Here is a 27,315-nt window from a genome sequence, read left to right as displayed (position 1 = left end):
TGAGAATCTTTGTGGGGGTGAGAAATAATAATGTTAATTTTAAATGCCCAGCGAAGCGGACGGTTACAGCTAGTAAATTATGAAATTGGAGCACGGTATAGCAAGCAAATCAGTGTTAGACATGTATTAACACATTAGGTCTCCTACTGCGTATTTTAATTCTGCGCAATTATGTTAAGCCGATATGAAAATCTAATTCAGATTATCAATAAAATTGGACCAGTCGATTTTTACCGCAAAAATAATACTATCAAGTTTATATGCAAGAAGAACCCTCATCACTGTAAAAATGAGACGTTGCAGTTGGCCCTGGGATAGCGAATGTCATGTCATCTTGTAGTATTTATGGGCCCTGAAATTGTGGTTTTAGACGATGCATTCTTTATCTTCCCAATATCTCCCTAAATACGTCAACCATACAAATACATAAGTACAAAGCTTGATTATGAAGTGTATGTGTTTGTGATTCATCCATCTACTTACGGAGCTCATGGATCATCTGGTTTGAAACGATTGGAGCCTATAAGATCTGATCGAAACGAGTGATTAAGCCATATGTGGTTTTAATTATGTCTATGACACGCAAAGACCGCAGAAAAAGTCTATAATAATATACCTACATACACGACAACGGTAATGCTGTCACCCAGATTGAAACAATAAGTCGTAGTCGCAATTGGATTGTTCAATCCTTGAAACCAGAACGCATGACTGATTTTTGATTGATTGGATTAGAAGGCGTATAGAAGTCGTCGTGGCCTAAAGGATAAGATGTCCGGTGCATTCGTATCTAGCGATGCACCGGTATTTGAATCTCGCTGGCAAGTACCAATTTTTCTAATGAAATAACATATTTGACAAATGTTCACGATTGACTTCCACGGTGAAGGAATAACATCGTGTAATAAAAATCAAACCCGCAAAATTATTTGCGTAATTACTGGTGGTAGGACCTCTTGTGAGTCCGCACGGGTAGGTACCACCACCCTGCCTATTTTTGCCGTGAAGCAGTAATGCGTTTCGGTTTGAAGGATGGGCCGTTGTAATTATACTGAGACCTTAGAGCTCATATCTCAAGGTAGGCAGTATTTACGTTGTAGATGTCTATAGGCTCCGGTAACCACTTAACATCAGATGGATCGTGAGCTCGTCCACCGACCTAAGCAATAGTTATCAATACGAGTAAACTAGCCGACTTCTCCCGATATATTATGGATGTTGCTCCCAAACAAAAACAAAATGAATTCATTGGCATCAATAATTATGAAATTCCACTACTCAAAGAAAAACAAGTGTAGCATTCCGGCTTTGTGTGCTCACGAGTTTCCCTAGTTTTCAAAGGCAGAGAGAGATATTGCACTCCGTTCTCGTATTTGAGGAACAAGCGTGTAATTCCCGGAGGTTTTGTCTTGCGGCAACACGTTCTACAAATGAAAAGATGCCAACATTGAATGTGCTTTGCTGCATTTTAAATATGCACAGTGGCCGGCTGCGTTTCTAGGGAAAAAAACTCACGCCGCACTGCCAGCTAATGGACTTTTAAGCACGTTTCGTGGTTTTATACGATGCATTCTTTATCTTCGAAATATCTTCGTCATTCGGGCATTCTGATCGCTTGGAACTAACGCTATTCATCTAGATTTATCAGTTATTAGATTTCTCTTCACCTTATTCTTTTTGGTGGGTTATTGCGCTCATCTGTCACCAGGTAGTTTTTTCAAAAGGCATGTAAAGCAGCCTATATATCGTCCTCTTGGATCAAAGCGGTATACGGAGAAAGCCCCAAACACTTAATCCTTCTCGTGGCCCCTGGATTATTGGGGACCGGTTGTTGCGGGCATGGCTTCTCTACTCCTTGCTTCCAACTTCTGCAAGATGGTGCACTCGCAGAAGTCGATCATCGCCCGCTACGACTCGCCAGTATTTCTTTGTGCGTCACGGACATGGCTCCCGTGCGGGGCAGATTTCGAGCGTGTGCTCGGGGGTTCTAACTCGCATCCGTAGCGTTTTATTCACCAAAGGATCATTGCTATTTTAGCTCTAGATTTAGTGCAGCAAGTATTTCGATAATGTAGCGTATCGTAAACTCTCATTTTATCTAATAGTTATTGGGTTTTTGTTATTGAAGCCAGTAAAAATGATAACGTGAATGTCCTTTCAGATCGGAATGCATAATTTCCCAATACGGGCTCATATACCTTAGCATTATTAAGTAAAAAGCTGAACATCATAATAGAATATAGTCTCATTTCAAATAAAACAGAGTCATAAAGTTTTACTGCATTTAACAAGAATAGGGGCGCAGTAACGTTTTTCAAAACAGTTTCGCAAAGCTTTGAGGGGATGAGACATTGCGATTCATTCTCGCATTTAAAAGCAAGACTGTAATTTCACAGGCCTTTGTCTCCGACCGCGCGGGACGCCGGCTTGCAGGAAAATATGCGCATTCAAAATGGATTTTTATCGCTTTTCAAGTGGTAGGCTCTAATCGTACAGTCAGCACAATATTCTTAAAAGGTTTATTTACAACTGTATTCATTTAAGTTGTATAAACTACAGTTTTGCATCGTTATAACTTCAGTCGGATAATTATGGAATATTCCAAAGAGATTTTTGCGGTTTTATTTAGTTTTTTTTTTTTTTTTTAATGTTTCTAAATAAAAAGACGCGAAATGAAATTAGTTATTTAATGAAATAGTTGAGAACTACGTATTAAACTAATACAGGTTATAGTTATTGCAAGGCAAGTGACACAAAAACCTGTAGCCCGGAGAATACTATCCCAAATATTGATAAAGTTTCTCTTTACTTTATTAATATTGGGGATGGTATTCTCCAGGCTCCAGCAAAAAAAAATACCAAAATCGGAAGCTGTAAACTGCTGAACTGAACTATTTTTCAAACATCCTGCCCGGAATAGCGAAACATCGGTAAAACACGAGGGTGGACCGTAGCAGCCAGTAGATCGCAATTTGTCACTGTTATAAACGTCTGTCCCACGTCCCTTTTTCCGATTGCATGTTTATCCGCTATTTACATAACGTCACATGTGCGGTGGCGGTTTTACGGATTTCTCTCTAAATTTCCCCCTTTGATCTAGCAAAAGATAATTAAAATGTTTAGAATGATTAACGTATATACGAGTATATGTATATTATTTACATTTGTAAGTCTGTCGGAACAAAATGCGCCATTAATTCGTGCCCTTTGTTTGCTTAGGACTTCTTAACTCTCGAAAATTTATGTAGACGCGTACATACCTACGTATTTAAATTAAACCTTGTAATATAAAACTTGTTTAAAATAATTACATTCGTAATAAAGTCTCTAGGTTTGATTGACAGTGAAATGAGTCGAGTTTCTCTTTATGCGCGCGAGCCTTTTGACACTAATTGGACGATGCTAGTCTCGTTTGGACTGTTTTATTTCACGTTACTGTACTTTATGCAACGTGTGGCCTTATTCGGATGGAGCGCATGACTGGGTCACTGTACTCTTGGAAAGTTCACAGTATCGATTTTATTGCGCACGCCCGAAAATATAAATGGAATCGCCTTCTCTACGGAAGTGGCCGATGATTTAATAAATCGTGATCCGCAAATAGGTGCGCTAGATAAGCTGCAGTCCAGTAGGCAATCAAGCCATTGTTGAATACAATTTGACTAATCTAGAAGTGTATATCTAAAGGGTCTTACTGGTGGTAGGACCTCTTGTGAGTCCGCGCGGGTAGGTACCACTACCCTGCCTATTTCTGCCGTGAGGCAGTAATGCGTTTCGGTTTGAAGGGTGGGGCAGCCGTTGTAACTATACTGAGACCTTAGAACTTATATCTCAAGGTGTGTGGCGCATTTACGTTGTAGATGTCTATGGGCTCCAGTAACCACTTAACACCAGGTGGGCTGTGAGCTCGTCCACCCGTCTAAGTAATAAAAAAGGTGAAAGTGCGGCCCGCTTATGCCGTTTTTCATTAAACATACAATTGTATCCCCGAATTTCATTATGGTAATTTATCGATACGCTGCTGATTGACATTTTATTTAATCAAAATGATTATTTAAATTTTTAATGATTGTGCTTCTTTGTTGACTGCTTTTAAAATCATTTTCTGTTTTCAGGAATTAATACAAAACTGGATGAAATTAGTTTATCCGAATGCAGTACTCTACTTGTGTGTAAGCCACCACGACCAGCGAGAAAGTAAGTTCATTTAAAATTTATGAGTACTTTACAGGGATAATAATACCTTGGCAATTAAGATATTATCGGTATCAGGAACTGGAAGGAGAAAGCCTTAAACAGAGCAGTCTGGAGAGACATACTGGACCATGCTAAGGCCCGCCCTGGGCTGTAAGACCTAAGATGATGATGATGATGAATTAAGATATTCGTGAAATATGTGTTATTAGTTTATTTATATGTGCCATCAGATGCCACTTAACATCAGATGAGCCATAGGCTCGTTTGACCACCTCGTCAAATAATAAATTCGAGAATGGAGTAAAAAAATTCAAGGTAAACAAGCAGATATGACAAAGCTTATCAAGATCAGTCTGTAGACGTCACGTGATTTTCAACCTAAAGCCGGTACTTTAGACAACAAATTATTATGGAGGGTAGTGTATCGTCGCGACATCCTTGTTACGTAATTATTAGACTCTCGACACCGCCACGGGCCGTCGACCCCGACTTGACTTTGACCCAGTTCTTAATCTGACTTCGCGACTCATCTACAGTTAGTTTATGAAAGTTTTGATAATTTTACGTTTTCTTATTCATGTTGGCTCAAGACCAGTCATGGTCAATGTAAAATAAATAAAATGTACTGCTTTTTTTAAGAAAGATTTTGTATTACTAACACTTCAAGATTTTGTATTACTAACACTTCATATGGAATTTAATTCTGAAATAAAAATTTATTATTATAGTGTATTAAGCACTGCCACGCCTGGGAAGACGGCAGGACACACTCCGGCGAGGTGGGCAATAATCGGCCGGAGCGTTAGGGACTATTGGGAGAGAAAAAAAAAAAGAGAAATTATTATTATTATTATTATTATTCTTCAAATATATAAATGTGAGGTTCTTAAATCGAAAGATAAGGTATTTGTTACTGTAGATTCCGTCACAAATGTGATTTTTCGGCTTCTAGTCTAAATTATCGAACGATGTCTGTACTGGCTATCATCAGTCCAAGATTCGCAAAGTCTTTCTTTTGTTTAGCCCCCTTATCACCCATTTTGTCTCTGGGGGATACTTGACTTACCCAGTTCTACATACTTTACGCATTGGGTGTTCTTCAAGGCCACGGCACGTAATATGTTTCCGTATTAAGGAAAATAGAGAGACAAAGGAATCCAAATACTCCTAATGAAATTCTGTGTATTATTAGTCTACAAAATATATTATACTATTATTATATTTTATTATTATTTATTTATATTTAATGTGAAGTTCGTGAACTCCTAAGCATTTATGTTAACGTAGCGTGGGCTCTCACTAAAGTTCACTCCGAACGTAATGTTTTCTTTCCATTACATATGATTTGAACATTTTCCAGAGCCCCTGAATAAAACAATATTATGCGATAGAGGGAAAAGCCTCTGTTTCCATATTTTTCGAGTAAAGGCTTAGTAGGTATATGTCATGTTTCCACTAACCTATAAATATTTGATTTTTTTTATTATTATTCTTACAATGTTATTTGCTTGAGTGAAAACATTACCGGAATTGCTGCATGCATAAACCACAAACCCTTTGTGATTTTTTCGGAAACATAAATTATAATGAATTAGAATAAACGCATACCGTACTCAATTTGATCACGATCTCTCGAATATTTAGTTGTTACATTAAACATTTAATATTCAATGCTTTTGTTGGATGTCGTGTAGACTATACCACTATATGACATGATCGTTATTTTCTTCTTCAAGTGAAGTGTACTAACGAAAGTCAGCGGTGGAGGATCATCAAAACGACTTGGACTTTACAAACAACAATTCTAAACAAAGAACGAATGCTTTTGCTAAATCTTTGATGTTGGTTTTACGGGTACGATTGTCTTCTTTTTCCTACACTTCTGTTTTCTGGTTCTTTATCTTGTATTATTTAGGAGCTCATATTTCTTAGGACTTATTATTATGTGCTTTAAGTACTCCAACATTCGGCTTGGAATAATATTGAGTACATCCCGTTTTTTATAAGCACGTCTCAGTACAACTTCATACTTGCAACTTGTGTTTGGTCTTTATTCTTAAATAAATAAAGTCTTACATTAGTGTATGGCAAAATCCAAAATAAAGTCTCTAAAGTCTTTATGTCTTAAAACAATGCCTATTAAAAAAAATTAATGGTATGTTTGTGAGTTCTGATCCGTTTTCCGATGCCATAATTACGATATTATTTGGGCGTGTATTCGATCTATTTCCAAATCGTCATTAATTAATTGCGTTATCTTGTACAAGCGGTACAAGTTCTTGAAATTTGTAAGTCAAATAAAAACATATTACACAAAGTAGCTAAGCTCCATTTAATCTAACAGTATTCAAAAAAGTCTATTTAATCGAATATTATATTGATTTTCTTGATGAATTTCTCGATTTTCCCCCTAGATGAAATTTGTGTAATCAAATTAGAGCGTAATAATTTTATTGCGCGAGTTAAAGCCGTAACGCAATTACGTTCCTCGTATGAGTAATAACGCACATTTCTCGGCATCGCATTCATATGATTTTGATGTATTAAAATAAATTATATACTTGTGCTTATATGGGAGCAATTAGTAAATGTTTTGGATCAAAAGGCGAGGTCGAGGGAAATGATTTCGTTCGTTATTCAGTATCCGTGGGGTGTAATTGGTGGGCTCCCGTGGGTCGAGACTCCGATGTGGCTGTTACATCAAATAAAATATTCCTAAATTACGACGACCTTTTAATTTGAAACAATTAACAAATTGAACGATTTTCTCAGTGCTCAGTAGAGTAAATACACATTTCAATTTGGATTATAATTTACGTTTTAAAAGGTCTTGAATTATACGTACATATCTATCTCTCTGTCATTACATACACAATGTGTATCATAGATTATCTATACATTAATACGTGAAGCAAAAACTTTGTATCCCTTTTTACGTAAATTGCGCGGTCGGAGGAGTATGAAATTTTCTATACCTATAAAGAATATAGAGAAGAAGTACATAATGCTAAAAAAATTTTTAAATAATGCATAAAAGATACATTAAATCAATAAAGAAAACATTACACACACTACTTACATAACATGTATTTGACGCACACACGTATGCATACTATTTATTGTCAAACTTTTGTTCTTGACGTCTGTTGTCAAATTGAGATTAAATATTGTTTGTCTTTGTTAATATTTTTCATAGTGTAGTCTTGGCGAAATTTCTGATTATAGAAGTATAAAATACAATCATAATAGTGTACAAACTTACAATTCCAATTAATTATAGTCGAATTTCGACTACTGTGGGGCCACTAGTACACTTAATATGATGTGTATGTTATGACAGAGAGATATTGTATATTAACTATGGCGCGTCCATCTTCAAACGAGGTTTTAAATCAAATTAAAATCAAAAAGTTTTTTATCCAAGCATTATTATTATTATTACAGTTAACAACGCGAGATTGAGGCATAAAAGTGGTGTTATTTTTCTTTTGTAACTAGCTTAGAATTTAAGTTAAGTCGTATTATTTTATTTGTTACAGGAATCGTCTTTTCAAAGTAATGAAAAATATACTTTTTAGATTCGACGTTTCTGACACAGAACACTTGTTGGTTCACCGGCGGAGAAATGGTAAGTTTCAATCTACATTAACGGATTCGCTTCAAATATACTTGAGACCTTAGAACTTATATCTCAAGGTGGGTGGCGCATCTACGTTGTAGATGTCTATGGGCTCCAGTAACCACTTAACACCAGTTGGGCTGTGAGCTCGTCCACCCACCTAAGCAATAAAAAAATAAAAAAAATATGTTTTTAATTAAGAGTTGGACGTCATTTATTCATATTATTATTATTATTATTTTATCGAACATTAAAACAGCTGTATCTCAATGCACAATATAAAATGATCGGAATCCATTTAATTTATGTAAACGAAGAGAATGATGCGGATTGATTCCTTGAGTTTGAAAGTTCTATTTTCGACGGCGATCATTGGAAATATCCTTATCGAATTCAAACAATTAAAATTCACAGCAATATCTGTAACGTCACATATCTCAGTACTAAATTATAGAACCGAGTGCGCGCCTCACCTCCGATATGTGCTCTCGATTTATTAGAGTTATAAAAGCAGGAGATGTACCTACTGGTATAAAATGTATGAGCTCTGAGCTTGAAGTGCTCTCATGCTCTCTGATAATTTTCTTATTTTAAGACTACTTTTTTTTTAATTGCTTATATGTGTGGACGAGCTCACAGCCCACCTTGTGTTAAGTGGTTACTGGAGCCCCTAGACATCTACAACGTAAATGCGCCACACACCTTGAGATATCAGTTCTAAGGTCTCAGTATAGTTACAACGGCTGCCCCACCCTTCAAACCGAAACGCGTTACTGCTTCACGGCAGAAGTAGGCGGGGCGGTGGTACCTACCCGTGCAGACCGACAAGAGGTCCTACCACTAGATTTTACGCAAACAAATTTCTTATTTTACGAAATCGTTACAAGTGGTCTTCATTATTAAAACTATTTCCAGGGGTTGAGCTCGCGTTTATTATTTAAATTTTATTATTTCCGACGCTTCGACGTTACGATTTACAATTTTTGTGGTTATGTGTGGTCACTCTGTTCATCGATTACCGTGCTTATTATCGATTATCGCATTATCGCGATTATCGATTATCGCATTTGATTATCGTGTTAACTGCCGTCGAATTTTCATTTAATGTTTAAAAAAATCAATACTTTTTTTGTAAATACCAATAGTTCGATTAAGTCTATGGTTTGCGGAAACCGAAGAAAAAACTGAGTCTACGTTAATAATATACCGATTTCATTAAAGGGACTTTATTTTTTTATGAACATTGTTATGTTTTACTAATCAGTGATTTTTTTATAATGTAAGTTGAGAATATTTGGTATGATTTATGATAAGCTAACGTTTAATAAACTGATTATAAGAGAATTGTCAAACATTAATAATTCTTGATCTTAATCTTTAGAATAACATCGTAAAATGAAAACAAAACCCGCGAAAATATTTTTACAGCGTATTCGCGTAGTAGCTATGACAATACGGCCGTGACGCAGTAATTAATACCTTTCATAGTAGGAGAGCTGGCACCAATTTTTGGGTAGGTATTTGAGGCAAGCTGAAAACTTGTCACATACCTCTCCTATTATATTCCAACACGGAATTGCAGACCTGGCTGGTGAGTAGCGGGGCTAAATCAACCCCTACATTTTTTAAAATATTAATTTTTTTTCCCCAAAAATATATTTGAGGCAATACGCAATTTATATATGTTGCAGTGTAATACTTAATAAATACGAAAAAAAATAAGCCAGACAATTTAATCGGGGTTGTAACATTACCAGACGCGTGCAAAAAATTTTTGAAAAAAATTATAAATAATGTTTTTGAGGCAGCTTGAAATTTTAATGGAGTGTTATTTATAGCTAAAAAATAAGATTCCCAAAAAGACAGATCATTTCGGTAGGGCTTTCTACCTGCCAGGTGATCAAACAAATAATGGATGGGTACGGGCCTGTACTGCTATAGACAAGCTGTAGTGTGAGAGAGAGCGCATATCGACAGCTGTCTTCGTTCTTGCTTGCCGCGTTACTATTGGCTCTAGCGAGGCCACGTGACTTACAATAACCCATGAGGTTTCTAGTTAGAATTTCAGAGTCAAAAAATAAAAATTTCTGAATTTGTACTAAATACATTTTGCATAAAAGTGATTGTATTGATTTATGGACGTTAGAGGGACATATTTTTGTGATTCCTTTTTATCTTAAAAAAATAGTTATTTTGCCAATTTTAATGCGAATTTAAACGTACTGAATTTTAAATATTTGATATTTCCGTAAAAATATTTAGTTTTTGAAGAGAATTTAAAAAAAAATTAATTTTTCAACAATTTTTGTTCCAAAATTTTTTGTACAGAATTCATACTGTTGCCCCTACATTCAAAACTAAAAATTGTTTTTTTTTTCTCTGACAGTATTCCAACTCAAAATTTATACGGAAATATAAAACTTTTTCATCTTAAAATTAATAAGGGTTACGTATTAAAAAAACCAATGATTAAAATATAAAATCGCAAAACTAGATTTATAAAAATATAATATTTCTTCAGTGGTACACTACAGCTTGTCTATAGCATTTTATGCAAAATGTATTTAGTACAAATTCAGAAATTTTTATTTTTTGACTCTGAAATTCTAACTAGAAACCTCATGGGTTATTGTAAGTCACGTGGCCTCGCTAGAGCCAATAGTAACGCGGCAAGCAAGAACGAAGACAGCTGTCGATATGCGCTCTCTCTCACACTACAGCTTGTCTATAGCAGTACAAGGCCCGTACCCATCCATCATTTGTTAGATCACCTGGCAGGTAGAAAGCCCTACCGAAATGATCTGTCTTTTTGGGAATCTTATTTTTTAGCTATAAATAACACTCCATTAAAATTTCAAGCTGCCTCAAAAACATTTTTTATAATTTTTTGCAAAAAATTTTTGCACGCGTCTTGTAATGTTACAACCCCGATTAAATTGTCTGGCTTATTTTTTTTCGTATTTATTAAGTATTACACTGCAACATATATAAATTGCGTATTGCCTCAAATATATTTTTGGGGAAAAAAAATTAATATTTAAAAAAATGTAGGGGTTGATTTAGCCCCGCTACTCACCAGCCAGGTCTGCAATTCCGTGTTGGAATATAATAGGAGAGGTATGTGACAAGTTTTCAGCTTGCCTCAAATACCTACCCAAAAATTGGTACCTGCTCTCGGACTATCAGTTTGAAAAGTGAGCAGGAAAAAAGGTAGGACAACCGTTATGTAATAACATTGAAACTTTGATTTCATGTAAGTGATTGAAATTTTGATATCTATCGGTTCCGAAAACTACTAAACTCCGAGTGAGATCATAAACGCATTTAGAATGTTCTAGATCAGGCAAGATGGGCGAGTCCGTGATTTAAACCGTTGCAGTCCACAATCAATTTATCTGAGCACGTAATTACTAAGTACGTTCACTTAGTAAATTAATGTAACGAAATAGACGAACCGAATAAATGACTTTGCAGAAAATAAATTACGCGTATTATATCAATTTCTGAAATTCATCAAATAAATGTTGATGTTACCTAAAAGCACTAGTAAGCACAACATGAATTCATGAACACTTTAGCGTATTGTTTTCGACAATAAATAAGTAATGTACCGTATTGAAAGGGATCTCGCAACTTAAGCAAACAATTTATCATTTCGCAAAGAAAAGACAGAGTAACATCCGATAATTCATCTCGGATGATAAAACATTCACGCTACAAAAGCTCAAGTTTCTAAATAGATATAATTCTTATTGAATTTGATACAACCTGTTGCTCTAATGGAAAATGAGTTTTATTTTATTATTCTTGAGATAAGTCTCGTGCCTCAGCTTACGTGATAATACGATGTAATATAACAGAATGGATAAGAAATATAAAATAAAGAAGGGTAGCTTATAAAGCTCTTTTTCAAATATAAACACGTCTTCAACATTTATTTTTCATATAAGTTTAATGTAATCTGTATATCTGTATTTTTCTTTTTCGTTGCCAGTTAAATGACTGTGATTATAAAATCGCACCAATGTCGTATAAAAGTAATAAAAATTTGTAGAGAATCGTAAAGTGAACTTGTTTTGGGTCTATGATGAATGAATTTCATATAACACTTCCATAAAAATACTCACCCGCAGATGGCTGTAACGGTTTCCTTCTAGCCACCAAGAAACAAATATATTGCGATTTGCTCTTTCATTTTCTCGCAAGGTATTTTATTGCTCTGGGGTCTCTCATAAATTCCGCACTCGCTCACAGAGAAAAATAAGGTCTGCTCGGAGCTCAAAAGATAATGGTGCGAAGATTTCTTATTAGTTTATTCTTATCGTAAAGGACCACGGGTCACGTCTTGGTGTCCGGCATCTCCATTCCCAAATGATGCCTTTTGCCGGACTTACTTTTGATTTAATTTATTTAAGATCTTATTAAATATGTGATAAATAAAATAATTTTTACGGTTTAATCTTGCATTTTTAATTGTCGTTACATTATTTCCGAAGTTTTGTAAACTTTACAGTTTTCGTAGGCACGGACGACTACGGTGTTGTACATCAGCAAACTAAAGCTAAAATACACGAAATTAAACCTTAAAAATAGTTTTAATTATATTTATGACTTCTGAAGATAATACTTACTGAAGATAATAATACTTATCATATATGTTTATGAAGGACAAATTTCAGAAAGTTTGTCATGTACTCATATTGTTACTTGATTCAGGGAATTTATTTCCCTCAGAACATTTAGCGAAAGGCAATTTGATCGTGCCTTTAGTTTTGCTTACCTCGATGAATGAATTCCCATTTTACAATGAAGCAATGAATTGAATTGAATAGGAAAATGAGATTAACACCTTACCATAGAAATACAACATAGTAATGATGGCAAAATAACACGTAATTAGGTAATTAGAGGTGGCTGCGGTCCCTATATGTTCAGTTTCACGTAAAATCATCGGTGCTTAAAATGGCATCGCTCATTCGATACTACCTAAATTTAATTAGCTTGAACAGCGAATTCATAAACTGTTTTTACCAACAAAATTATGCAGCTTCTTTCTATTCAGTAAACAAACGCCCAATCTTTTGTTAACGAATTCGTTCTCTTATAAAATCAAATTGTTTAAGTTTATTTTCAAATGTTATTCAGACTATAGATAGGGATTTGTATTTCAAATAAACCGTCCACTTGATTTGATTCTTGATTTGTTTATTGGAAAAATATTTTGAAATAATTCAGTTTAATTTGGAAATTCATAATTATCAATTTCGAATGTTATGGTATGTGCGCAATTTTGATGATCATTTGTTTGTGGCCTACGTCATAACGAATTGTTTCATTATAGCGCTTTCATTGTTTCTCACGAATCAGAGACATAATCAAATTACTTTTACGAATAAATCTCGAAATTTTCAGTCGTCCGTGACCATGAAAACTGTAAAATATTCCAAACGTTGGAAGTAATTTAATGACAATAAAAAAGGTAAGATTAAACCGTGAAAGTAGTTTTAATTGTGTTGAAATATTTCAAGAAAGAAGAACAATATCATTATAGGCTGCTCATCAGTCAACACCAAACGTAAAGTATTATAAAAATTCTCGAGCAAATAATAGTTTCAGGTTTCAGAAAATATCTTCATTATTATTATTCATTAATTGATAAAAAAACAATTTAGGAATGTTCATTATGCGCTATTAAAATCGTTTCAATAAATCTCAGCATTTTTGCCTTCTGGTTTAAATCAATAGTTTTTTTTTAGTATTTTTGTTAGTTTATCGACCCATTTTACATACATATTGTTTTACATAAACATCGACGCATTCCGTACACTTTCTATCAAATATTAAAAAAAATTGTAACCTAAAGTTATTGGAGTTTATTTTGACAGAATAAACACTTTTTAATTGAATGTAGTCATAGATATGCATAGCTACGAGAAATTAATTGTTCTCGACTCACGATGTATGCACATATCATATCGAACTAAATATGCATATATAATGGTGTAAATTTTCTAAGCATACAAAATATACATTAAAAAAGAGTTAAAGTTTAACTTTAACTCTGGTTAATTACATAGTCTGGCAATTAACCCTTGAAATTTCTACTAGCTTCCCATTAAACGACGATAGTATTTTTTCTTAATTCATGAATGGAGTACTAATTAATGCCTTAGCTCTTATCTATAAACTAGAAAAAGTTGATTTGAAGTAATAAATGTATAACGGCAGTCCTGTGCTAAAACTAAATCAATAGTTACACGGATAGCCGAGTTAAAGCCAGCGCCCCCGAAATTTGTGTGATTCGTCAGGATACGGTACACAGAAGCGTTCGGTGACCTACAAACATGGACGACTGGACCACCGAATTTTTTATGTGCACACCGTGTGCGCCGCATAGTAATGTTAGCTATCCTACTGAATGGATATGCTAGGTATATACATATAACGTGCAATATGCGATAGCCGAAACAGTGAATTATTTATACGTATTACCATTGGTATAAGACAAATTTCGAGCGTAGCATTTCGGTTCTTTATAAGATTCTATTAGTACAGAGGTTATTAGTATCGGGGTATGTTTTTTTTAGCATAGTTAGGTGAACGGTTTTACGGCCCAACTAGTGTAAGGTGGTTCATACCTTTGTGGATTTACAATATGCCCTACCTGTGAGGAATTTTTGCGATTGCAGTATGGTGGTATAATACTCAGAGGACGTTCCTGTGACTATCTTAGTAACTTAGGATAGCTAGCGGAAGAAATTGGGGTGGTGCTAATCTAGGCTGACAACGTATGTTTGCATAGCCAAAGTACATATTATTGATTCGAAGCGTCGGAAATATTAAAATGGTGCTGCGTGACTTAACCTTTAAAGCAGTTATAATGAATTACCTACTTACAAACACAATAATTTTAGCATATTAACAATGAATTAACAATAAAATAAGTATTGAAGTAATCCGAGAACACTACTTAAGTGTGATATCACTTTATTTTAATATAAATTAAATTAAAGTTAATATATTAATATGCGTTTCTTTTACTGAATTCCTATATTTAAACGATTGTCAGTGTGCGGTGTTGACATTCATAAAATAGTTTACCACGTGATTTTACGCTGATTGCGGTATACATAATTATTATCTGTATTGATATCTTGTGTGTAAAGTTCATTTTGCATTGTTATAGAAATGAAACTTTGAATTGAATCGTTTCAACGGAATTGTTTGGTTCGATATTTCGCATATCAGCATCCATCTTTGATAGGAGTATTTGGTGATGCGGGGTTTAGCGGTGATGCGGGGTTTAGCGGTGGACGATTTTTTCACAGGCCAATACAGCCACTTCGTGAATATTACCTATTTGTTTTTAACTTTGACATCGGCCAAATGTGTAAATGTAATTTGCATGTTTAAATGACTCGTTTGGCTCCATAGCTTAAAATCAGGTTTGCCGTGCCAAAACGTTATTGTGCGGTTTGGTTCATAATAGGCATGCTGCCGGGTTTATTTCTTTAGTATCGTAAAAAAAACCGTAATTAAAAAGGTGCCTTATATTGTTTGACAGATCACAAACAAAAAAGGATTGAATTTCTAAATAGCTTAGGTGCCAGATTATATTTTTGATTTCTCACACACTAGGTTCCAAGGAAGTAATCGACACACGGTCATCTGGCTTCAAAATAAGATTTTGTTATGTAGTACTATGGGAAACAAAAACTTAAATTACTCACTCACATGTATTTCTAATTCTTCAAATATGTCACTAAGCATTGTCATTCCGTACAATTCGTTATAAAAAAGATAATATATTTTACTAATAGTTCTTCTCTTTCGTCAATTTCATCGTTTTTCAGACACAAATGTCTACTCAGTGAGACATTAAAAGGACAATGTATTTTGCTTATGGTATAACCAATTTATTTTAAAGTAAATGCAATAATTAGTAACGACTAACAAATCTGTGTGCTGTCATTCGAGGCGATCTCATCATCATCACCGTGCGTTTCTTAACACTAGTGGCGTCCAGTGTTCGTAATTCGACCATATTCACTAAAATATCGAGATTGCGGTTTGTTTTATGTATTTTTCTCTTTTATTTTTTACATATTGAATTGTAAAAAACTAAATAAAACAAAATCTAATTCCAAGCTAAGATAAAGCTAATCAATTGCTATTAAACAATAAAAGAAAATCATTTGCCGAGAAGACGAAACGAACGATTGAAAAACGACATTTCTCGTCATTCAATCGTTTCAATTGGTTTTGCTTTATGTCACGTTGTTTATACCCGATGACCTTTGGAATAACGAGCCGATTTTAATGAAACTTCGCAAGCTGCGTGTAGCTTAGACCGACTTGAGAGATAATCGAAATCGATTATATAATAACGTGACAAAGGATTTTTTATTATCTTTGAAAGTTTTTAACAAATGGCGGTGTATCTAATCGATGGCGCTCAGGCGCTGTATTGAAATTCCAAAGGTTTCATTTATGCTACAGTTTGGTTATACATGTATAATTAAATAAAGGTTAATGTTTGTCCTCTTAGCGTTACTGAACTGATCATTTCGACCGTTGATCAGATTGTGATGAAACAGTTCTAGTTGTCACATCCCTCAAGCGATGGTTTATGTCTTTACCATTTACGGACACTAGATGGCGCGTGAATAGTGTCAAGAAATCGATGTTTTACATACAATTAGCCATAGTGACGGCGAATGGTGACTAGGCCTTTCATTCAGCGAAAGTTTTTATTTTTTTACTGCTTAGGTGGGTGGACGAGCTTACGGCACACCTGGTGTTAAGTGGTTACGGAGCCCATAGACATCTACAACGTACATGCCGCCACCCACCTTGAGATATGAGTTCTAAGGTCTCAGTATAGTTACAACGGCTGCCCAACCTTTCAAACCGAAACACATTACTGCTTCACGGCAGAAATAATTAGGGTGGTGGTACCTACCCATGCGAACTCATAAGAGGTCCTACCACCAGTAATTATGCAAATTATAATTTTGCGGGTTTGATTTTTATTACACGATGTTATTCCTTCACCGTGGAAGTCAATCGTGAACATTTGTGGAGTACGTATTTCATTAGAAAAATTGGTACCCGCCTGCGGGATTCGAACACTGGTGCATCGCTTCAACACGAATGCACCGGACGTCTTATCCCTTAGACCACGATGACTTCAAAAGTAGAAGAGCCCTTCGAGGCTATTGGTAATTAAACGGCATACAGACCAACCAGTGTATTTATAGATTCTTTACTAATCTTATAACGTATTTATAAACATAGCATCTTATTGCCTTAGTGATATCTGGTAAGCGAGGCTTAAGTCCCAATGCCCCTGTTGACTGTGCTATGGCATATTACTGGTGTCTATGAGGGGCGTTGACCAATTTCCATTAAGAGTAGTATTCGCGTCTGGATACGATGCCAATAAATATTACTTAATAATAATGAATTTTCAATTTCGTTATTAAGCTCATAAATTGTCATTGTCAATTGTCAGGTCATAAATTGTAACTATACCTGAGACCTTAGAACTTATGTTTCAAGGTGGGTGGCGCATTTACGTTGTAGATGTCTATGGGCTCCAGTAACCACTTAATACCAGGTGGGCTGTGAGCTCGTCCCATCTAAGCAATAAAAAAAAACTTGTACATAAAATCAAGGTCTTCTCTGCTGAGCGTCTTGTGAGCCCGCACTGGTAGGTAACTCCACCCTATCCATTTGTGCAGCGAAGCACTAATACCTTCCAGTTTGAAGGATGTGGCAGCCGTTATGTCGGCACTAATTGGTGATATTTATGTGCTCCAGTAACAGATTAATTAACAGCATGTGAGCGTCTTTCACTCGTCAATTAATAAAAAAAAAATACATGTGTGCAATTCACACGTGGTAGAAGTGAAACCTTCCAAAATTAAAATACAATTATCCTAAACGTCTTAAGTATATGTAAAATTTTGTCATTAGTAAATAATTGTAAGGTAGCGCCCTCTGTGAATTGATATTTTAATTTCACGTATAATCCTAAATTAAAATTCACTACAAGAGCTTTCATACACACGTTAGTATTAAAAAATCTCAGAGATGGCGCTGTATTAAATAGTATGTATATTTCTGTCTCATTCTTTGCTGGCTTAATCCTACACATTTTTGTATTTGTGTCTCTTACCTGTCGTTTTTTCCGTTGCATCCGGTTTGAAATCACAACGATTCTAAAGAAGTTTTCACTTCAAAAAGGAACAATTACAAAGACTTTATAAACTTCAAAAGGCTTCTGAGCGGTCGCCCTCCGAGTCTAAGGGCACTCAGGGCTGAGGTTCAACTTTCAAAATTTATGCGCGAATGTATGCATGTAGCTAAAGCGATCTGTAACGAAGCCAGCATCCCTTGTTTATGAGGAAAGATAAGGCTCAGCTATCGGAGTGTCGGTTTACCTCACCAATTCGGGCCTCTACACGGTTGTAAATTTTTTGTTATTTTTTTTACGATTTACTGCGTTGTAAATTCTGAACGAACTTGGACAGTAAAAGGCGAGGTGGAGTGAATTTTTCTTTCAGTAATACATTTCTGCAGTCCTAAAGCATAGTTCAGTCATCTATATATTAATACGTGAAGCAAAAACTTTGTATCCCTTTTTACGAAAATTGCGTTGAAATTTCTGTCTGTTTACTGGTGGTAGGATCTCTTGTGAGTCCGCGCGGGTAAGTACCACCACCCCACCTATTTCTGCCGTGAAGCAGTAATGTGTTTCGGTTTGAAGGGTGGGGCAGCCATTGTAACTATACTGAGACATTAGAAATTATATCTCAAGGTGGGTGGCGCATTTACGTTGTAGATGTCTATGGGCTCCAGTAAATAATTAACAACACGTGGGCTGTTAGCTCGTCCACTTATTATGCAATAAAATAAAAAACTATCAAATTTGATACTAATAGTTGGTTACTTAAATTCAAGCAAAATTTTGTTATTCGAACGTCGAAGACTTCTCGCTGGCGAACACAAGCCGGGTAGTTTTATTTCACTAACTCACCTAGTTATATTTTCAGTAACACGATGCTCGTTAGTGAGGAAAACGGGCAATGTGCTCCCGTTCAAACGAAAACGCTTAAAACGTTCTTCAGGTGAGCTTGTTATTGTTATTATGGGAATATTTAGGTTTTTTGGAACGAAGTTCTTTATGGGACGATGCGTAGGGATACCCTAACCGGGAAAAAACGTCCGTAACGTAAGATTTTTATTAGTAATGCGCACAGTGTACGACTTAACTTTGTAATAACGTACAAAACATAACATAGTATTTTTATTATATATTTTTTATAAATCATTGTGAATAAAATAAAGTTGATAATTTTGTAAAGTAGTTTTTTTTTATCAATAAAAAAACCATAAAAAAATGTAAAGCCGAATAATTATTATTTTCTTTATACCTCGAATAGAACTTACAATTAATATTGTTACAATAAAGAACTTCGTTCCTATCCGGTGTCCCACGATACCACACATCTTTTTTTTGTAGAGTTTTTTCTTAGTTGAATGATTTATGCAGATTCTCGTCCCGAGCTGGTGTATACGTTTATTGAGCAAGCGGTACAGCCTGGAGCGCAGGTGGCTTTAAAATGCTCGGCAGTAGGCGAGCCTCCCCCAAGGTTCAAGTGGACAGTGGACGGTCAGGCGATACCATCACATCACGGGTGAGTATACAAGAAAAAAAAAAATTTTTTTTACTAGTGCAAGATCTCAATTCCACTTTTTCCGAAATAGTTTTTGTAATTTTTTATATATAGAGAACGGTAAAATATTATATAATAATATTTTTGAAAACTACAACGGCAATTTTTTGCATTTCCTTGAACTTAACACGAGTGTCCTTGTTTAGGGCCAAAACAAACGATCAGTTGATCATAAACCTTACACTAAATTAGTCACATAGTAATGTCGTCACATAGTTATTTCAATAACATTTTAAAACTTCTCTTTCATACTTCTATCACATCCAAATTGTGGGGCATATGCACTTATAACTAGCACTAAATTTCACTAGCATCAGCCTATCATTCATTCGTCTTACATCCGGCACGCGTTTTTTCAACTAACTATCTAGTACAATCCCAACTCCTTAACTCTAAAATTGGTCGATTTTGAGTGATGTTCAATAAAATATAATAAATAACATATAAATCATTAACGGCACAAATAAACATACGATATCGATTATTGAACTAGTAGATGATGACCGAGCTTTGCTCGTTTTTTTTTGATAACGCTATCTTGTGTCTTTAAAGCGGTTAGTTGCCCCCATAATAAGAAAAATATTATTATTATTCGCCAATAGATGTCGGGAAGAGTTGATTATTGAAAACACGAATAAAACAACATTTTCTGAAAATAAATCGTAGCTAGATCGATTTATCGCCCACGAAATCCCCTGTATACTAAATTTTATGAAAATCGTTGTAGCCGTTTCCGAGGTTCAGATGATATATATATATATATATTAATATACAAGAATTTCTCGTTTAAAGGTATAAGATAACTATTATCCACTATTTATTTATTCAAAATATTCGGAACTATGAAGTGTGTCGAAAATTTTGACCGCCCTAGGTCATGTGGTTATATTCGCTATATACCAATTTACTTTTACTAATCATTTCAGTGAGACGTATTTAGCTTGGGATATATTTTGCAGAATCCAAGGTGGTATTCACGTTCAATATCTTCGATAATCACTTAATATCGGCTGAAGAGGGTCACGTAAAAGAATAACGTATAGATAACTAGCTCATTGGAAATTGTATTGTTTTTGTTTAGAGCATCAATAACTGAAGGCAGAGAATCTGGGCCGTCTAGTTTAGGTACTAGTAACAACTACGTGCTGTCCACTTTTGGTATTCACGTTCAATATCTTCGATAATCACTTAATATCGGCTGAAGAGGGTCATATAAAAGAATAACGTATAGATAACTAGCTCATTGGAAATTGTATTGTTTTTGTATAGAGCGTCAATAACTGAAGGCAGAGAATCTGGGCCGTCTAGTTTAGGTCCCAGTAACAACTACGTGCTTTCCACTTTGTCTCTGAGCAGTGCCAGGGTTGAGCACGGCGGGAGATACGAATGTCGCGCCACCAATAATCACGGAAGTGTCGCTCACGCAGCGAGATTGAACGTTTACGGTAAGAACTAGTTAGCTAACTATTTAATTTATTTATCCAGTTCTTTATAGAATTATTTGTTTACTAGAATTTTTGGAATATGTATTTTGTATACTCTTTTTATTTATTTACTAGCTTTTGCTCGCGACTCCGTCCGCGCGGAATAGTTACTTTGGCATAGCGCTAAATTTTATCCCCACTTCATTTACGTAGAAAGTGAAAATATTTTTGAATTATAGAATATTAAGAACTATTTAAACCCCTATTTTTTTAAACATTCTTTATTATACATATATAATACATATTCCTCAATAAATGGGCTATCTAACACATAAATAATTTTTCAAATCGGACCAGTAGTTCCTGAGATTAGCGCGTTTAAACAAACAAAACTACGAATAAATAATAAGTATTTATTCGTAGAAACAAAATTCTTCAGCTTTATAATATTAGTATATTTTTTTTATTGCTTAGATGGGTGGACGAGCTCACGGCCCACCTGATGCTAAGCGGTTACCAGAGCCCATAGACATTTACAAAGTAAATGCCGCCACCCACCTTGAGATGTAAGTTCTAAGGTCTCAGTATAGTTTCAACGCCAGGCGGATCGAGTTCTCGATTTATGAAAATAAATAAAATTTGAGCAACAACATTGTTACAGACGTTAATAATCGAATATGAAAATGTCTGTTTATCTGCACGTCCTATCTAAATAAGCATTAAGATGGGATGATTGCTTCACAAATATTGTTATGTGATTTGCATAGGTCCCCCCTACATCCGAGCTATGAATCCCGTGAAGGCCGTCGCCGGAACTGAAGTAACCATTTGGTGTCCCTATTACGGATTCCCTATAGAGTAAGTCTTTTAGTGAGGATTCATTGTTTATAAAGTATCTATTTATTTCCATTTACAGAATATTTGTTTTGTCGTAATCTTATTACCATCCCAAAATTTATTGAGGTATATCTCGGTCATACTGTTCTCACTAAACAATCATGTGGCCGAAGTAATTATTTATTTAAAACTAGCTGAGTACCGCGATGTTACTCGCGGTTATTATCGTAACGCGGGCGACTCCGCGGAGCGAAGCTATTCTAAAAAAAGTAGTCTAAGTTACTCCTTATATCATCAGCTACCTATCAGTGGAGGTCCCGTCAAAATCGGCCCAGAAATTCCAGAGATAAGCCGGAACAAACAGAGAGACAGACAGACAAAAATTGTAAAAAATGATATTTTACTGTGTATATATTATTCATATGCATTTAATAAAAAGCAGCTATTTCAATATTACATACAGACGCTCCAATTTTATTTATATGTATAGATATAAAAAAATATTTCCATATTTTTTTAAGTTTGGCGTGATAGTAATATTTTCTACGTCGATATCTATTTCATTCAACAACTTAGATGAGATGAGAAGTTTTCTTCGAGTCCATAAAAAAATCACTAAGAACGCACAGCCTTGATACAAAATACATGAAATGTTTATATTAGCAAACCAGGCACGAAGTCATTCGACGCTCCCTGGCTATTCAGATTAGTATAATGATTATCCATAGAATATGTGGCAGCTGCTGTATAGTTTCGGGTCTTGGACATTAAAGAAAATTAACTACACAGTATTTGCCTTTTGAATTCAAATGATTCTGTGAAAGATAATCAATTTTATTTGAAGTTCAGTGAAATGGGAGGGAGGCGCCGGCATAGATCCACGGTACCAGCAGTCAGATGGCCAGTTGACGATAACAAACGTTGATTGGAATAGAGATAAAGGAAGCTGGGTTTGTTCAGTTCTTACTCCTGGTGGAGAGCTGGCTAGGCGGGAGGTAAATAAGTTTAAATGAAATTAGGGTATTTCAAATTTGAAAAAAAATTAGGCACGCTATGCTTTTCTGTTTCTAGGTACAAATAACAGTGGTATCGCCGCCGGTATTATCGCCAATTGTGTTTCCGCCGGGACTTAGATCGGGAGATAGAGCTCAACTAACTTGCACGGTTACATCTGGAGATATGCCCGTTTATTTTTCCTGGTTAAAAGATCAAATCCCAATTTCAAGTGCACTTCAGGTAAATCTCGAAATACAACCAAATAGTCCGGAAGAAGGTTAGCGATCTTTTTTAAATAATTTGGCAATTATTATTGTAGGTAGATGAAAGAGGAGCAGAATTTTTCAGTATGCTCCTATTCAAGAGTTTGACTGCTGCACACAGTGGTACTTACACTTGTGTAGTCACGAATACAGCTGGAAAAGCTAATGTCTCTGTGGAATTAGCTATCAAAGGTATTGTGGATTTATGTATTTTTTATAGATAGGGATATAGATAGGGGGTTACCCTCTTTTCTAAATCCGTGTTTTTTTTCCCACCAGTACCCCCGTATTGGCAAATTGAACCATCAGATGCTGCAGTGCTATTAAACGGATCGCTGACCGTTAGTTGTGAAGCACGTGGCCATCCACCTCCAAATATATACTGGACTAAATTTTCGGGTAAATTTAAATTTTCAAACCAAAATGATTCCTAAGTTTGATATGAGCTGTAAATTTTATTTATGAATTTTAGGTAGTACCGAAACTTCATTAGGTGGAGTATCGGACCCCGTCGTTTTGACAAATGGATCTTTGAGATTAGAATCAGCGCGAGCGGAACATTCTGGAAAGTATCGTTGCAGGGCTGACAATGGTGTCGCTCCACCTTTATCTAAAACTCTTAATATACATGTTAACGGTAAGTCTGTTAACGTCTAAGGTGATTCTAATTTGTTTATTTCAAAACTTAAACACCATTTTCATCATAGAGCCAGCAAGATTTGAAATTCAGTCAATCAACGTTACGGCGAAGCTTGGTGAGACGGTGAGGTTAGCATGCGTAGCTCGTGGAGATAGCCCCCTGTCTACGGCGTGGAGTCATTCCGGAAGAGCTCTACCGAACTCAGACTACAGGTAGTAGAAAGAATTGCGTCTGATTTGTTTAGATCGATGATATTGTAATTAAGCTTTACTACTATATACTCGTATAACCAAATGTTTCAAATTAATTTTAACTTTTTCAGAATGAGTATTTCAGAAACAAGGAGCACTGAGGGATTGAGAAGTGAATTAGTTATAGAGAGAGCTGATCGTAGAGATTCTGGAGTGTATCGATGCCAAGCTTCCAATCCTTTCGGTAGATCGGATCATTTTGTGCATCTCGCCGTTCAAGGTAATTTATGATTTCAGCTTTGTGTGTTAAAAGTTTAACTACAACTTATTTAATACAATATATTACTAGAACCACCAGAACCGCCATCTAATTTCCGAGTTTTGGATACAACTTCACGCTCTGTTCGGTTGCAATGGAGAAAACCGTACGATGGAAATTCTCCAGTTTTGGGCTACGTCGTTCAGTATAGAAAACATGATTCCACAAGTTCGGATCTATGGAGAGATGCCGAGACCCATAATGTTACAGTATCTGTGCAAAGCGGTAATTCCTACTCTGAGTAAGTATGGCCTCGAAATGGGATGGCTAATATAAAGTAAATTGTCGGATAATTATAATTAATTTGAATTAAAATTTGTATTTAGGACCGAAAGCGCGACGATAAATGGGTTGGAACCAGCTACACCTTATTTGGTTAGAGCGCGTACTGTTACAGCGCAGTTTGCTTCAGCACATACGCGAGCCTTACTTGCGTTGACTTTACATGAGCCTCCATCACGGACTCCGATTAATTTGCGTGCGTCTACTCCTAGACCTTCTACTATTGAATTGAGTTGGCAGGTACTAGAAGCATTATACAAAGCTGATGTTATTTATTTCTACATTCCGAATTGGATATATGGATGATTATTTATTTTAAGGCGCCACCTGCTTCTTCGTGGAATGGAGAATTATTAGGATACACTGTATGGTGGTGGGCATCAGCTGATGGCTCATTATCGGGTGGTGCTGTGGGCATGGAGTTTGCCACTGTTCGAGGACAGGTTACAAAATATATTATAGAGGGTCTTGAGCACTATACACGGTTTGTTTTATAATATTGATTCAAATGTTTTATTATTATATTTTTTGATATCCCAGGCATTTACAGATATTAATGTTGCAGGTATTCTGTTAGTGTACGAGCTTTTAACAGTGCTGGAGCCGGTCCAGCATCGGCGCCAGTTAATACTCTAACGCAAGAAAACGGTAAGATTAAATTTAACTTCTTGAATCGTGCTATGTTATAATTGTAGAAATTCGAACATGCGACATTTGAATGGCCATTAAACCACAAGTATGACCTCTCATGGAGTACTATCAGCTTGATATCTCTTCGAGAAAGCGGCGCTGCATGATAGCTCTCTAATCGTGGCCACCTGGAAATACATTTTCGACCCAGGTCAGTCGTCTTAAACAATCACTGGGTCTACGAAGGAACTTCGGTTTCTCTTTATTTTGTACTGTATGTTAATGGGGAGTGTTCTGAGTAATTGTTTGAGATGATCCCGACATTTCTTTTTACCATCGCATTACTCACCATCGAAGCAGAGTATAGCGATACTTTCGGGACAAAAAAAGCAACGGGCGTTTGTTTCCAAAGGGCTTTTTTTGCCACGTCCCATCTGATTTTGAGATGAACTCCCCTCCACGGTGTTTCCTTAGCCATGTGACATGTCTATTCACACAAACATACACAACATAGCATACATTCAAATACGGCGGTATAGGTTAGTAAAATTACCCTTAAATTTCTGTTGTTTCTAGTTTCTAGTTCGAGCTGTACGTCACAAGCGCTAGGGAATCTAATATGAGGTTACCATTAATCACAGCTCGCAACTTGCTTTATGCAGAAACCAATGAGAAATTTATAAGTTTGGTGTAAATAAACAATCCCGTCCTTATACTCAAATATGGATAAAAGTATTTAAATGCTTTGTGTATTTCAAGATATACTTTAATCTTTGCCAATGTGCAATAGCATATCTATATATTAATACGTGAAGGAAAAATTTTGTATCCCTTTTTACGAAAATTGCGCGGACGGAGGAGTCTGAAATGTCCCACACTTATAGAGAATATAGAAAAGGAGTGTAGAATGTTAATATTTTTTTAAATTATTCCTAAAAAATACATTAAATCAATAAAAAAAACATTACACACACTACCATGTATTTGACGCACATACGCATGCATACTATGCATTATTTATTGTTTGTCTTTATTAATATTTTTCTATAGTGTAGTCTTGGCGAAATTTGTGATTAAGTATAGACGTATAACAGTCTTTGAAAATAGAATCATAATAGTGTACAAACTTACAATTTCAATCAATTATAGTCGAATTTCGACTACTGCGGGGCCACTAGATATAATCGGTATGATGTATCATGACAATGCTCTTAAAGATTTGCGTGTCGGAGCTGAGACGATTTTGTTTCTTTCTCTAGTACCATCCGAAGGTCCCCGTGGCGTCAGATGTCGTGCAGTTTCACCACAAAGTTTGAAAGTTGAATGGTCCCCTCCTCCTGCCCATTCACACAATGGTGGTTTGATCGGCTATAAATTAATTTATCGGCCAGAGCATAGTGAGTAATTTTCCTTTTTTTTATTGCTTAGATGGTTGGACGAGCTCACAGCCCACCTGGTGTTAAGTGGTTACTGGAGCCCATAGACATCTACAACGTAAATGCGCCACCCACCTTGAGACATAAGTTCTAAGGTCTCAGTATAATTACAACGGCTGTCATACCCTTCAAACCGAAACGCATTATTGCTTCACGGCAGAAATAGGCAGAGTGGTGGTACCTACCCGCACGGACTCACAAGAGCTCCTACCACTAGTAAAAATTCCTTAAGAGTAGTAAAAATTTTCAGTAAAAATTTCCTGATGCAATTAATTGACTTTAAAATTTGGAATATTATAATAATACATTTTTTTTTTAAATCAAATCTGAGTGATGGTAGTTGTTTGTTGGCAGCGGCAGAGTGGCTTGAGTGGGAGGTGCGTGCTGGTGGGGGCTCTAACGCAGGACCGGGAGCTGAAGTCAAAAGGGTATCTGCTGTTGAGACCCTGCTGTTGGCTTTGAGACCACACACAAATTACACTATTCAAGCATTAGCTTATACTAATGTTGGAGACGGTGTTCCCGCTCATCCAGTCCATTGTAGCACCCAACAAGATAGTAAGTACAAATTAGCTAATATCATCATATTTTTTATTGCTTAGGTAGGTGGACAAGCTCACGGCCCTACAACGTAAATGCCGCCACCTACCTTGAGATATAAGTTCTAAAGGTCTCAGTAGTTAGAACGGCTGCCCCACCCTTCAAACCGCATTACTGCATTACTGCTTTATGGCAGAAAT

The 27,315-nt window shown here is 35.8% G+C and overlaps 1 protein-coding gene across 1 annotated transcript in view; it reads left to right on the top strand.

Annotated features, from left to right (window-relative positions):
- LOC114247829 (cell adhesion molecule Dscam2) overlaps window positions 1-27,315 on the top strand; it is a 78,681-nt gene that overhangs the window by 36,299 nt on the left and 15,067 nt on the right. The window contains exons 7-25 of the mRNA XM_089738360.1: window positions 4,116-4,197; window positions 7,737-7,825; window positions 18,874-18,948; window positions 19,374-19,518; window positions 20,827-21,002; window positions 21,749-21,839; window positions 22,663-22,813; window positions 22,890-23,054; window positions 23,134-23,269; window positions 23,357-23,476; window positions 23,550-23,714; window positions 23,785-23,929; window positions 24,040-24,188; window positions 24,258-24,468; window positions 24,554-24,749; window positions 24,830-24,993; window positions 25,075-25,157; window positions 26,399-26,536; window positions 26,930-27,133. Of these exons, the coding sequence (XP_089594486.1) occupies window positions 4,116-4,197; window positions 7,737-7,825; window positions 18,874-18,948; window positions 19,374-19,518; window positions 20,827-21,002; window positions 21,749-21,839; window positions 22,663-22,813; window positions 22,890-23,054; window positions 23,134-23,269; window positions 23,357-23,476; window positions 23,550-23,714; window positions 23,785-23,929; window positions 24,040-24,188; window positions 24,258-24,468; window positions 24,554-24,749; window positions 24,830-24,993; window positions 25,075-25,157; window positions 26,399-26,536; window positions 26,930-27,133 (2,685 nt within the window). The remainder of the gene's footprint in view (window positions 1-4,115; window positions 4,198-7,736; window positions 7,826-18,873; window positions 18,949-19,373; window positions 19,519-20,826; window positions 21,003-21,748; window positions 21,840-22,662; window positions 22,814-22,889; window positions 23,055-23,133; window positions 23,270-23,356; window positions 23,477-23,549; window positions 23,715-23,784; window positions 23,930-24,039; window positions 24,189-24,257; window positions 24,469-24,553; window positions 24,750-24,829; window positions 24,994-25,074; window positions 25,158-26,398; window positions 26,537-26,929; window positions 27,134-27,315) is intronic.

The sequence above is a fragment of the Bombyx mandarina genome, chromosome 25 (assembly GCF_030267445.1).
Source record: "Bombyx mandarina strain Sakado chromosome 25, ASM3026744v2".
Classification (NCBI taxonomy): domain Eukaryota; kingdom Metazoa; phylum Arthropoda; class Insecta; order Lepidoptera; family Bombycidae; genus Bombyx; species Bombyx mandarina.
The sequence above is the reverse complement of the archived record's forward strand: the minus strand, read 5'-3'. Positions and strand labels throughout refer to the sequence as shown.